The sequence below is a fragment of the Sciurus carolinensis genome, chromosome 12, assembly GCF_902686445.1.
Source record: "Sciurus carolinensis chromosome 12, mSciCar1.2, whole genome shotgun sequence".
Lineage (NCBI taxonomy): Eukaryota > Metazoa > Chordata > Mammalia > Rodentia > Sciuridae > Sciurus > Sciurus carolinensis.
Genome location: NC_062224.1, coordinates 70,639,207 through 70,651,540, shown reverse-complemented (window position 1 = coordinate 70,651,540; position 12,334 = coordinate 70,639,207). Strand labels below are relative to the sequence as shown.

At 42.5% G+C, this 12,334-nt stretch overlaps 1 protein-coding gene across 3 annotated transcripts in view; it reads left to right on the top strand.

The window, feature by feature from the left end:
- Positions 1 to 3,035: 3,035 nt before the first annotated feature.
- The window catches only part of Tgfb2 (transforming growth factor beta 2), an 82,633-nt gene continuing 73,334 nt past the window's right edge, over positions 3,036 to 12,334 (top strand). The window contains exon 1 of one of the 3 annotated variants that reach the window (XM_047521612.1): positions 3,036 to 4,778. In XM_047521612.1, coding sequence (XP_047377568.1) covers positions 4,433 to 4,778 — 346 coding nt within the window. In that variant the 5' untranslated portion in view covers positions 3,036 to 4,432. The remainder of the gene's footprint in view (positions 4,779 to 12,334) is intronic. The other 2 variants (XM_047521610.1, XM_047521611.1) reach the window with 2 other exon arrangements.

Sequence of the window (12,334 nt, the reverse complement as noted above, 5' to 3'; positions counted from 1 at the left end):
CAACTGGGTACAAAACACAATAATGTATATATGATATACATGATAAATAATGATCATGTGCCCAAAAAAACTGCTAGGAGGAATAACCATGAAGCAAATTCCTGTTGGGGTCTTTCCTGGCTTTTTCATTCTATTTATTTTTGATAGAGTAGAGGCCAAATGTATTTTACTGCATATTCCCTGACCGTTGAAGAAAGACTAGGATAAGATAATGGTAGATAACCTTTAATGAGCACATGCTAAGTCCCAGGTAGTTTTATAGTACTTTCTCTACCTTGTGTAATTCAATCCTCACAGTCATCTTAAGTGGTGCATACTCTGTAAATACCTACAGTGCACAGGTGAAGAAGCTAACAGAATCCTGACCAGGATTACAAAGCCAGAAAAGGACAGGAATTTGAACCCAAGAAATTTTGTCTCTGGAGCCTGCCCTTTTGACCACTGTGCTGCCCTGCCTTCTTGAGGTAGTTAAGACAGTGTGTATAGTTTACTCTTTTACCATAAAAATTGTAGAGTTCCTAGCATGCAGAATCTTAGAAAGTTTGGTGAATGTTTTGCTTTTTGAATAAAGAGATGAAAAGGCCTTGAGTTATTTAATAGATTAAAGAATTCATCTATTTATGATAACCAGGGAGACAGCTCTTACCCTCATGCCTGTTCTACCCCAAAGGAACTGCTTGCTCACTTAGGAGACAGAGGGTCTCTTCCTGTCCTGCTGTACTGGGGATACCATGCTCATTCCCCTCACCAGAAGATTTTACCACTCCCTTTCTATCTTACCCTCCTGGGCTTTGGGGAAATTAAAGTAACCTCTTATAAATAGGTCAGAGGTCTTAGGACTAGGGGGTGTTAAGTAAGCAATGTGTGTTCAACAAACAGCATTTATAAACCAAGTGTGAATGTTTATGTTTGGAAGGGGGTGGTTGCCAGAATTTATGGCTTACGTTGTTTTCCAGAAGTATAGATGAGCTTTTGAGGCTCTACCCACACAGATCTCAACCTGTGAAAAACGGGTGCAGTCAAGTCAGTGCTCACTGACTTAAGGGGAAGCTGAACCCACATCCTTGACGGAATATCTTGACAGCTAACTCAGGAAACCAGCCATACTCCAAAGTGACATTGTATTCAGCAGCTCTTATTTGTATTTCCTGCTGTATGTTCTATAATTGCCCCAGCTATAAGAATCTTCACTTTTTGTCCTCTGTATAGCTAATTACTGTGGTTCTCAAACTGAACTTAAAGGAATGACTTCACTTGATGAAATGACTTCATAGTACTAGCCTCCATGTACAAGGGAGTTTTCTGCATGATTTTTAGAGTCTTTAAAGCAATGATGAGAATTATGATTCTCTAAAAGGACAAGAGAGTGCTCTCTACCTTCCAGACTTTTTTTTTTTTTTTTTTTTTGGTGCTGGGAATTGAACTCAGGGCCTTGTGCATGGGAGGCAAGCACTCTACTAATTGAGCTATATCCCCAGCCCCTCCCAGACTTTTTGACCATAAAATTTGTCAAAATTTTCTGAGACCAGGATTTCTTTAAAATATGTAATGGACATAGACAGTGGATCCTGTCTGCAAAATACAGCTCTACCACTTACTGTTTTTTTTTTTTTTTAATTTTTTTGTTTTGTTTTTTGTTTGGTACTGAGGATTGAATCCAGGAGCAATTTACCTCTGGGCTACATCCCCAACCCTTCTATTACTTATTTTGAGACAGGGTATGTTGCCAAAGCTTGCTATCTTCCTGCCTTCAGCCTCCTGAGTCACTGGGATTACAGGTGTGCATCATTGTGCCTGGCTTACTGTGATATCAGACAACATCTAACTTCTCTGTGCCTCAGTCTCCTCATCTACAAAATGTGGATAATAATATCTCACATTACTATGTGTAGCATGTTAGCTGTTATTGCTATTTTCAGCCCTCTAAAGACTGATATAGGGCCCCATACTCGTCAAAAGTTTAAATTCCAAAAGTTTTAAATAACAAGCTTTCTAAAACTTTTGAACTAGGGAATATCTGGACTAGGGAGTAATCTAGAGGTCTTGAATTTGGGGGAAAACAACAGTTTCCAGTTTAAATCATCTGTCTAGTCAGTATGGCCACAGAGTCATGCTAAAATTAAAATGTTGACTTTGAGCAACTAAAGGTAAAAAGGGAAAATTGAACAGTGGCAAGAATTATGCTTGTATTCATTAATTTGAACTAGGGTGAAGTAGAAAATGTCAAGTTATGAGTAGTGTAAAACAGTAGACATCAAACGCTTAAAATTCCAGTTTCCTGGATGTAAACCGTGGAAAGAATGAAGTTGGTTGATAGTGTCGTGTCTAGGAAGGAGAAAAGAAAGCCATACAAGAAATGGTTTAAGGCAGCAAATTAAGAAGATGATCATCCATTCAAAATAGTGAAACAAACATAACATCCCTTAGGTAAAAAAGACATGATGGATCTCCCTTTCCCAACCAGCTCACAATCAAATGAAGGATTAGGTTGTAAACAACAAACTAACAATTTTTTTAAAGGCTTCGGAATAACCTGTTATGGAATCCAGAAAATTAAAGGGTAGGTCAGGAATCAGATTGGAAGGCATGTTTTCAGGGCTAGCCTAGCTCTCAGTGTACTGGTGCTTCCTTGCATGAGAGTGTGTGTGTGTGTGTGTGCGCGCGCGCGCGTGTGTGCACAGAATGTAGAAGAGAAGACTCAATTCCAGAGCCAGCGATTCAATCTGGGAGACTGCGAGTGAACCACATTAAGTAAAAACCGAATGCTTGATAGATGTCTTTCAATAGACATATCTAAAATGCCTACAGACAGTAAATACCGTAAATCACTGTTGTCAAGGCGCACATTCCCTCCCTCCCTCCCTTCCCAACAACGGTCGGTCCTCATTTCCACACCCCCCTCACGGTTCGAGAGAGCTCGTGGTCTAAGTAACGAGAGGACTTCTGACTGTAATCCTAGCACGTCACTTTGTTGAAGGCAAACACGTGGTTCAGAGAGAACTTATAAATCTCTCCTCCCGGCAAGATCGTGATGTTATCTGCTGGCAGCAGAAGGTTTGCTCCGAGCGGAGCTCCAGAAGCTCCCGACCAGAGAAAGAGGGGACTGGAGGGAGACAGAGCGAGCCAGGGAACAGAGCAAGGGCGCAAATGAAAGAAGAGGAGAAGAGGGATGGAGAACAGTATAACGGTCTAGAGAGTCATTCTGGGATAAACTGAGGAGCGGGCCGGCTGGAGAAAGGAGGAGAAAGAAAGGGTGCATTTCAGGGCAGCAAGTGCTATCTAACCTTAGCGAGAAAGTCCAAGTGGGATAGAAGCCAGGAGCAGTTGGAAAAGGGTGGGAGTCCAAGGGAACCCCTACGCAACTCCCTTAGGAATAAAGCTCCGCAGCCAACGCGTCCCTGGAGCTGCTGTTGCAGTCCGTAGCGGGTGAAAGCGACCGGGGCGGCTGATCATCAGTTGCCGGGTTGGCCTTTGGAGCGAGAGGAGAAGGAGGAGCAGAAGGAGGGAGCTGGAGGCTGGACGCGTTTGCAGGCGGCGGCGGCGGCGCGGCAGCGGCAGCAGCAACGTGGAGTAACCCAACCGGTCGGCGCGCACGGCCCGGGTGTAGGCCACAGCGCGCCGCCCCGGGAGCAGGAATCTTGCCGCCTCGGCAGCCTCTGCTTCCCCTGCGGTACCGCAGCGAATCCCCAGCGCGGTGCCAAGCGCATCTGCCTCCCCGCTGCGCTCCAGGATCGCCCGCAGCGCGCGCACGCACACGCGCGCGCGCTCAGACACACCACATACACACACGCACACGCACACACACACACACACGTGCGCTCCTCTGCTCCGGAGCTGCTGCTGCTCCTGGTCTCAGCGCCGCAGTGGAAGGCACGGGCGAATTTCTCCTTTAAATATATAAATTACAGCCCGGGTCAGCATCGGCGGCCCCCTCACAACGCTCCCGGCGCCCCTCCCGTCAGTTCTCCAGCTGCCAGCCCCGGGACCTTTTCATCTCTTCCCTTTTGGCTGGAGGAGCCGAGTTCAGATCCGCCACTCGGCACCCGAGACTGACACACTGAACTCCATTTCCTCCTCTTAAATTTATTTCTGCTTAATAGCCACTCGATTCTTTTTTTCCCCCCTCATCTCGTCGCTCCAAGAAAACTTTTTCTTACTCCGTAAAGTCAGGGTTCCATTGCCCATCCCATATTAATATTTCCACTTTGGAACAACTTGCATTTTCTTTTTTTAAGGAATTCAGACAAGATACATTTTTCTACTCAGCATTGACTCGATTGTTTGCAAAAGTTTCGTATTAAAAACAAACAAACAATTCTACCCAATCTATGCTTTGAGAATTATTGGCCTCTATTTCTTTCTTTTTTTTTTTTTTTTTCTTTCTTACTTAACAAAACAAAACAAAACACTTTTTTCCCACCTTTTTTAAAAAATGCACTACTGTGTGCTGAGCGCTTTTCTGATCCTGCATCTGGTCACGGTCGCGCTCAGCCTGTCTACCTGCAGCACACTCGATATGGACCAGTTCATGCGCAAGAGGATCGAGGCGATCCGCGGGCAGATCCTGAGCAAGCTGAAGCTCACCAGCCCTCCAGAAGACTATCCTGAGCCCGAGGAGGTCCCCCCGGAGGTGATTTCCATCTACAACAGTACAAGGGACTTGCTCCAGGAGAAAGCGAGCCGAAGGGCGGCCGCCTGCGAGCGCGAGAGAAGCGACGAGGAGTACTACGCCAAGGAGGTTTACAAAATAGACATGCCGCCCTTCTTCCCCTCGGAAAGTAAGTACTGTTCTTCGCTTCCATCCCCAAGGCTTAGCGCTGGCCCCGAGCTCTCAGAGCTCTGCGGATCGCCCTTCCCTCTTTGGGTTCGGGGTTGCTCTTTTCCGGTTCTGTCCTTCGCCCCATTCACCTCCCATCCAGTTGAGACCCTCAGGCTTTAAAACGTTCACTGTCAGTTGTAGTTTTCCTCCATCTCTCCCTGCCCCCAACGCCTCAGTCCTTTTTAAGGCGTTATTCTGCTTTGGTCTTTCCTGACATCCTCAACTCGGCCACCAGTTAGGAATCAACTTTCCTCTGTCAAACTATTGGCGTTCCCCGGGGCAGAGTTGAACTCGGGGCATCTCGGTAGGCTTGTTTTCTTTGCCCCATTGGCGTGGGGCGCGCCAAACTGGTACACGAAGGGTTAAAAAAAAAAAAAAAAAAAAAGTGGCTCCAACCTAGCCTCTCCGGAAGGCGCCCCCTTTCCGTGCCGACCTATCAGCTGGCTCCCCGGAGCCGCCTCTATTGTCTCTCACTCCCCTGAAAATGTCAGCATCGCCAAAACAAAACCCGATTTGGTGACCCCTCGAAAAACCCTTCAGTACTTGATGTATCATCTATTGCAAGCGCTAGGTGTTTACATTCCCTGAGGCAAACCCTTGTAATCTTGTCCCCCTTTGACTTCACCTGCAGGGGTAGAAAGAACAACTTCGTTTCTGACGGTTTTTAAGAAGGTTTTACTTCACGTTGTTTTTCAGAATTCTCCAAACGTGCCTTCTTAAAATCGCCGTGTAGCAGGTCATTTTTCTTAGGGGTTTATCGTTGATCTTTTTAAACCTTGAACTGTTACTCCTGCCCTTTCATAAGTTTTCTGCAGTGACTTTGGTGCATTCCTAAATCTAAGATAGAAAAGACAGCTAATTTTAAAATATAATAATAATAATGCATTATTATTATTATTTGGCTTCCCCGAGAGCAGTGTCCTCAAAACTGGCTGGCACACAGTAGCACTGGGAGTGAAATGATTTATTGTGGCCTTCTTTGGGGAGGAGAGTAGTATAGAATTATTTCAGAGTTCTTTTAAAAAAAGAGCAACAGCAGCAGCAGCAGCAGCCAGTGATACCTGAAAGGGTTAAATACCAGGAAGAAGAACTAGAAGAAAAAAGTGGAAACGCTTCAGCATTTGTGTATTCCAAATCCCAAGTCATAAACTTTTCATTGGTTGCCCATTTATCTCCTCCCCTTTCCATGCCCTATATACTTGCTGGCTGCCTTTGGGAAGTCTCCTGTCTTGCCTAAGTAGATAATACAGCCATCTTGGTAATTTTATCCCCGAAGTTCTAATTACTGGGTGGTGCTTTTCTTTTTTAATATTTATTTTTAGTTCAACAAGTTGCAGCCATGTGACTTGCCATGTCTTGTATTGATGGCCTTGGAATGTCTGCCCATATGTCTAACCCCAGTCTTTGTGGACACCTTTCTTTTGCAACAGTTGTCTTTTTTTTCTTGTTCAATGGCAGAAGAGATACAGGGAATCCTGGCAAGCAGGATAATTTTATTATTGTAATTATGGCACTGTCCACAACATCAGTGACAAAATACACTCCACCCTGGTTATTCCCCTTGGGAAGCAAAACTCTCTATGTGGGGTGGAGCCAAGGAGATATTAGGAAAGTAAGTTCATTGTAATTAGTCCAAAACCATTGAGACTGAGCAAGGAGTTGAGTCAGTTTGCTCTGTCTAGCGTATGCACTGGTTCTACTGGTATTTGGGCTGACAAGCAAATGTTATGTAGGACCTGGATAACTCATCCTTCAGTGTGTAAATGCAAAAGCTCAAATGAATTGCCAGGACTTTTACAACACCGAGAGGAGGTCTAATCTAACCAATCTTTAGATGTGGAAAGAGCAAGTTACCCAAGAGGGCTTTAATTCTGAGTTCTCTCAAGCATACTTAAGTCTGACAGATAAAGATGATCTGAGACAGTCCAATTCAGGATCATGGTTGTCCATAAATTGGAAAAATTCCTGGATTATTAGGAGGATTTCAGAATATGGCATCTAAGACCCGTGTGTGGATTCTTCTTTCCATTCTGTCCTCAGCTTCCAGACAAATTAAAACCTCTGATGAGATCAGGATAAAAAACAGACTATCAGTTTTCAATAAACAAATGCAGGCTGTACAAAGCCTGTGTACCCTATGGAAGTTTAGGAGCAGAAAGCCATATTAATAGCAGATTTGATACTACTGTGCAAGAACTGTGGATAATTTTATAGAAAGTAGGTTAACTGATTTTCCAGCACTTTCTAGTTATTCTGGAATATAGTGAACTCTTCCAAAAAATAAAAGGAAGAAAAGAAAAAAAATTACTCCACCATATTTTTTTTAAAGCAAGTTAAAAGTACAGCATTGGCTTTCATACCAACTTTCCCTCTTCAAGACTTTCCTGCCTAACTTTTAACTTGCCTGTCGCTGAATCGCTGCAGGGAGGGTGTGCGCCTGTCATTTCTTGCAGTGGATCCGGTGAGGGTCACAAGCCCCAGAGATGAAGGCATGGGAAAGATCACTGGTTCATTTTTTACCACCAACTTATTAGTGTTCAGGGAGTGACTTCAGCTCAAGTATTACAAATATGCTCTAATTATACTCAATGAGCTATATATCACTACAGATTGCTGATAGCCCTTTGTGGGACATTTTATGAAGTTCAGACTAAATATTTTTAGCAATGTGGAGATTTAAAAGTAAAAATATAAGAGATATTGTATATGCCCTCAGGCATATTTTGTCTTAAATATTATCCTTGGCTAAGTGTACTATATAAATACAGTAAATATGAATAGAACTGGTCAGGTGCCAAGCGCCTAGTATGAATTTAGTCAAGAATGTATTTATGGGATATAAATAATACTGTGTCAACATTTAAAGAAGAGGTCTGATTAGTTTTGAATTTATTCATATTGATCTTTTCACATGCTGTTAGTTTAAGGCTCAAAGTGGAGTTAGGCTAAGGTTTACCGATAGTTTGCCCTGTGGGAATTAAGTGAACTTTGAATAGTTTGACAATCCATTTGAAGTCAATTCAAAAGACACTGCACAAAGTCTTAGAAATTTAGAGAGTGTCTGTTGAATAAAAGAAGGATCTGTAGAGGCTTGGACATTCAGAAAGAAAAAAAAAAAGGAAGAGACAAAAAGTTTCAGTTTCTTTCCTATTTTCATTGTAACAAATCAGGTAATATTCCAGCTATGCTGATTTTGTACCTTACTCTCCTCCCTCTCCACCCACACCATCTCTGTTGGGATAGTTGGCAATGTCTGGAGACATTTTTGGTTGTCATGACTAGGAGTGGAGTAGTGCTACTGGTATTCATTGGGTAAAAGCCTGGAATGTTTCTAACCTTCCTATAAAGCACAGGATAGCCCCCTTCCTCCATATATCAAAGAATTATCTGGCCCCAAATGTCAATAATGCCCATGATGAGGAGCCCTGGTACCCTGGTATTTATCTTGGGCTACTGAATTCTGTTAGTAGTACCATTTTAAAAGTAATAACAAAAGTAAAATATGACAATCAGAAAGTTATCTTAATTAAATGGAATATGAATTAGACCATTTTGTATGGTATATTCTTGAATATTGTGATCTTACAGCACCTACATTAGAGACATCAACATCTCCCATTCATTTAGTCAAGAAATGGTGTTGACCCCTTCATAAGTAGCCTCAGTCACCAGCAGTGTGATGTTAGTCAGAACACAGGAAAAAAGAAGTGAGGAATAATCTTAGATTTTCCTTTCAAGTAAAATAAGCTGTTTGTGTTAATGAAGAGTGAAGGAGAAAATGAATAATCCTCTTTGGTTATTCTATCATACTTAGATAAACTAAAATATACAGCCTAAAAAATCACAGTGAGATTTCCTTTGTAATTGTTTCACACAAATGCTAAACATTTAAAACAATCTCCTTTTCTATTTCCCCTGTAATTTTCCTAGTGAAATTTTGGAATGTAAAATGAATACCAATGACACTATGGTTTTGTGGAATGTGACTTAGTCTTCTCTTCATGAATATATTTTTCTATATACAAATTGCTGATCTGTTGGCCAACTGCCCAATGAAGGGAAATATTAGCTATTGCTAGACTGCAGTAGTATATTTGGTTTATGTAGTATTTTTGTTTTATTTTATTTTTTCAAGTTCTCTCATTGTGTTTGTGTGTGGGGGGTATGAGAAACACACACACAGAGAGAGAGAGAGAGAGAGAGAGAGAGAGAGAGAGAGAGAGAGAGAGAGAGAGAGAGAATCACAGACATAAACGCTTTGACTTCCAGGAAGAATTATTAATATACAAGAGACCAAACTTTAATTCCTCCCTTTTTATTGCATCATTGCTTGTACTAACTCTGGTGCCTAATTGTGGTTCCATTTAAGTTAGGCCACATTCTCCTCTTTCAGGATTTCCTCTTTTTTACTTTTCAGAGTAGGAAAAAAACCCTCAAAAATATATAGTTTTTAACTGAAGCAGTTAATCTTTGTTGCCAAGCCAGGTCAGTCAGCCTCATACCTCTCCTGAGGAGACCCTGTGGAATAGAGGCTGGGCTTCAGAGAAGTTTGAGGGGTATGTGGGGACCCCTTGACTCTCAGAAGGAACCCTGGAATCCTTTGTGCCTCCACAGCGACCCCTGTGGTCTACCCAAGGAGCTTCACTTTTTAAATTACAATTTCTCCCTGGTGAAAGACGCTGACGTAACCTAGTCACAGCATCTTCCATATAAAGATATGAAAGAATGACAGATAATTTTTCCTAGAGGAAACGGGGATGTGAGAAAAAGGCTAATGACTCACTGTTGAACCCACATCAAATCTGGGTTAGAACTGAGGAGGTCACTGACTCCTAGGCCTTTGCCCAGAGATTACAACACACTTCAGGCTGCAATTTTAGAAGGTTCCGGAAGACAGAGTGGAGGAACCTAGCCCTGAAGAGGTGTGCAGGTCACCACTGGGGTGTGACTCTGGCCTGACTTCTTCCTCACTCCCACTCCCACCCTCCTTTGGAGGTTCAGGAGGAAGGTGAGCAGCAAGCAAGAGACTGTGCTGAAGTTAGCCCTTGCAGCTCTCTTGATGGAGCATTTCCGGTCCTGAGGGGATCCTGCAGAGAGCATGTGGATCTGCCAGATGTGCTTTCCCTGCTTAGGCAGCCCTTCTGCTTTAGGGTGTATTCCACTTTGAAGATTCTGAACAGCTTCGCAGCCCTGGCCGAGATAAACAAATGTTTCCATTGTCATTTTGAAAGCATTTGGTGTCCTTTTGGTATTTCTAGTGCCCTTTAAATAAAAATGGTTTCTAACCTAGGAATTCAATGTTCTCCAAGTATTTTATCTTAAGTTTGATAATATATTAGGGATTCTTTGATGGGTTTGTTTAGACTCTAGTCATTTTTTTTTTTAGAAGAAATCTGCATCATGCTCCAACCACCAGTTGCTTTTGTCCCTCATTCTTTTTTTTTTTTTTTTTCTTTTCTAACCTCTGATATCCAGAAATGGGTGTTTGACTGCACTGCACTCCACCAGCACCTTGCTGCTTGGATTGGCTGGGGGGCCTCAACTCTGTATATAGGGCTCACTCCTAACCTCTTCCTCCCAACCTGTGAATTGCCTTCTTGCCCTTCACTCTGACTTATATGGGAGTCTTCTGCACACACATCATCCTGTTCCACACTCTGCTGAGTCTGTGGGAGACAGCAGCTGCTCCACTTCAGCCATAGTTTCTTCACTGGGCCACCTGCTTCCTGGAGTCGTAGAGGATTGACAATGATGTATATGAGGAAGCACCTGGTGCAGCAGCGTTGGACATGTAGCAGGGCTGTGCAGGGCTGTGCAGGGCAGTTATTATTCACTGAGTTGCAAACACCATTGACTTTAAGATGCACTGCTCTTTTATGTGCCACTGAGAAAGAAGTATCACTCTAGTTAACTCTAAGGTGCCACTGATTGTAAAAGAAAATCTAGATTTTAGAAATATTAAAATGTGATTTAAAAAAAAATGGCACCCTGGGAACCACTTCCACTCCAGACTTCTTCCATCCCCTTTTTACTTTGTAAGTTCCAATCAGTGGATTCAATTCCCTTGCTCACTGAGACTGTCCCTTAGGTGACCTTTGCCACTTAAACACAGGACACATAGAATGGCAGGGCTGGTCATCTGTATGAGAAAGCCTTGAGAGTTTAGGCCTTCTTAGGTTCTGCTTTCTTAGATGACATCCAAGACCTTTCAAGGTCTGGCGCTGCCTTGGCTCAGCCCCTTCTCTTACTAAATTCTTGCGTGAAAAATACACTCCCACTACATTACCCTCTTTGTTTTACTGAAGTTAGCCATTTATTTTTATGCTCCTGGGCCTTCATTGGTACTGTTTCTTCCACTGGGAGAGCTCTCTTTTATTTCTTCTTTTTTTGCATTACTGGGAATTGAACTCAGGGGTGCTCTACCCCTGAGTTACAGCCCATCCTTTATTTATTTATTTATTTGTTTATTTATTTATTTATTTATTTAAAGACAGAGTCTCACAAAGTTGCCCAGGCAGTCCTTGAACTTGGGCTCTTCCTGCCTTGACTTCCCAAGTAGCTGGGAGTATAGGCGTGTGCCATTGTGCTCAGCGGAGATCTCTTTTATCACCTTTAAAAGTCCTTCCAGATCTAGTAAGATGCCACCTCCTTAAGAGGCCTTCTTTGGTTTCCTAGTCATGTTGAATTAGCTCTCCCACTGCACTGTCATTTTCTTGAGGTTTAGCTCTATCTCTGCCTCTTTTCTTTTATTCTTTGTAATTCCTCACTGTGCTCTGGGCTGTCTTCTTTATTAATTTGTAAATGTTCTCGGAATACGAACTGACCATCTAATTTCTCTGCACTCTTACAGAACCTAACATAGGGTATTTTTCAATTAATATTCAACAGATGAATGAGCACTAAGATTGAACCACCAGAGGATCTGAGCTCAAAGGGTTTGGACCAGGTGATATGGAGATGAAACCCACTCACTTTCAGTTTCAGGGAAGATGTAACTGATGGGTATCAAGGGCCTAAAGACAGCACCGGGCTTCTCATGATCTTACATTTCCTGTTGCCCATTTTTCAGACCATAATGAAAATGATGGTTTGGATGATGATGGTGAAAGCTAACCTTTATTGGTACTTACTCTGTAAGCAGAGATTTAAATACTTTATATGTATGTACTAGTTTCTTCATCCTCACAAGCATCCCTTTGAGGTTTACAGTGATACTTTCCCTTCAACATCTGAGGACATGGGAATTGCTGTTTCTAGCAGTGATGTGTTATAGAAATATGGCTCTAAGTCACCATAGATAATAGAAGCCCTAATACAGAACCCAGAAAATGGAGAACATGACTTCTCTTGACCTTTTGAAAAACAATGCAGTGCATCTGGGAGAGAATAGTGACTCTCCTAGCAAGAATTACATTTACAGGAGTTGGGCTCTTTTTTTTCTCACCTCTAACACATTCAGCTTTTATTTCTGCACTTGATTGATCCAAAAATTGGTGATTTATCAAGTCCCTGGTT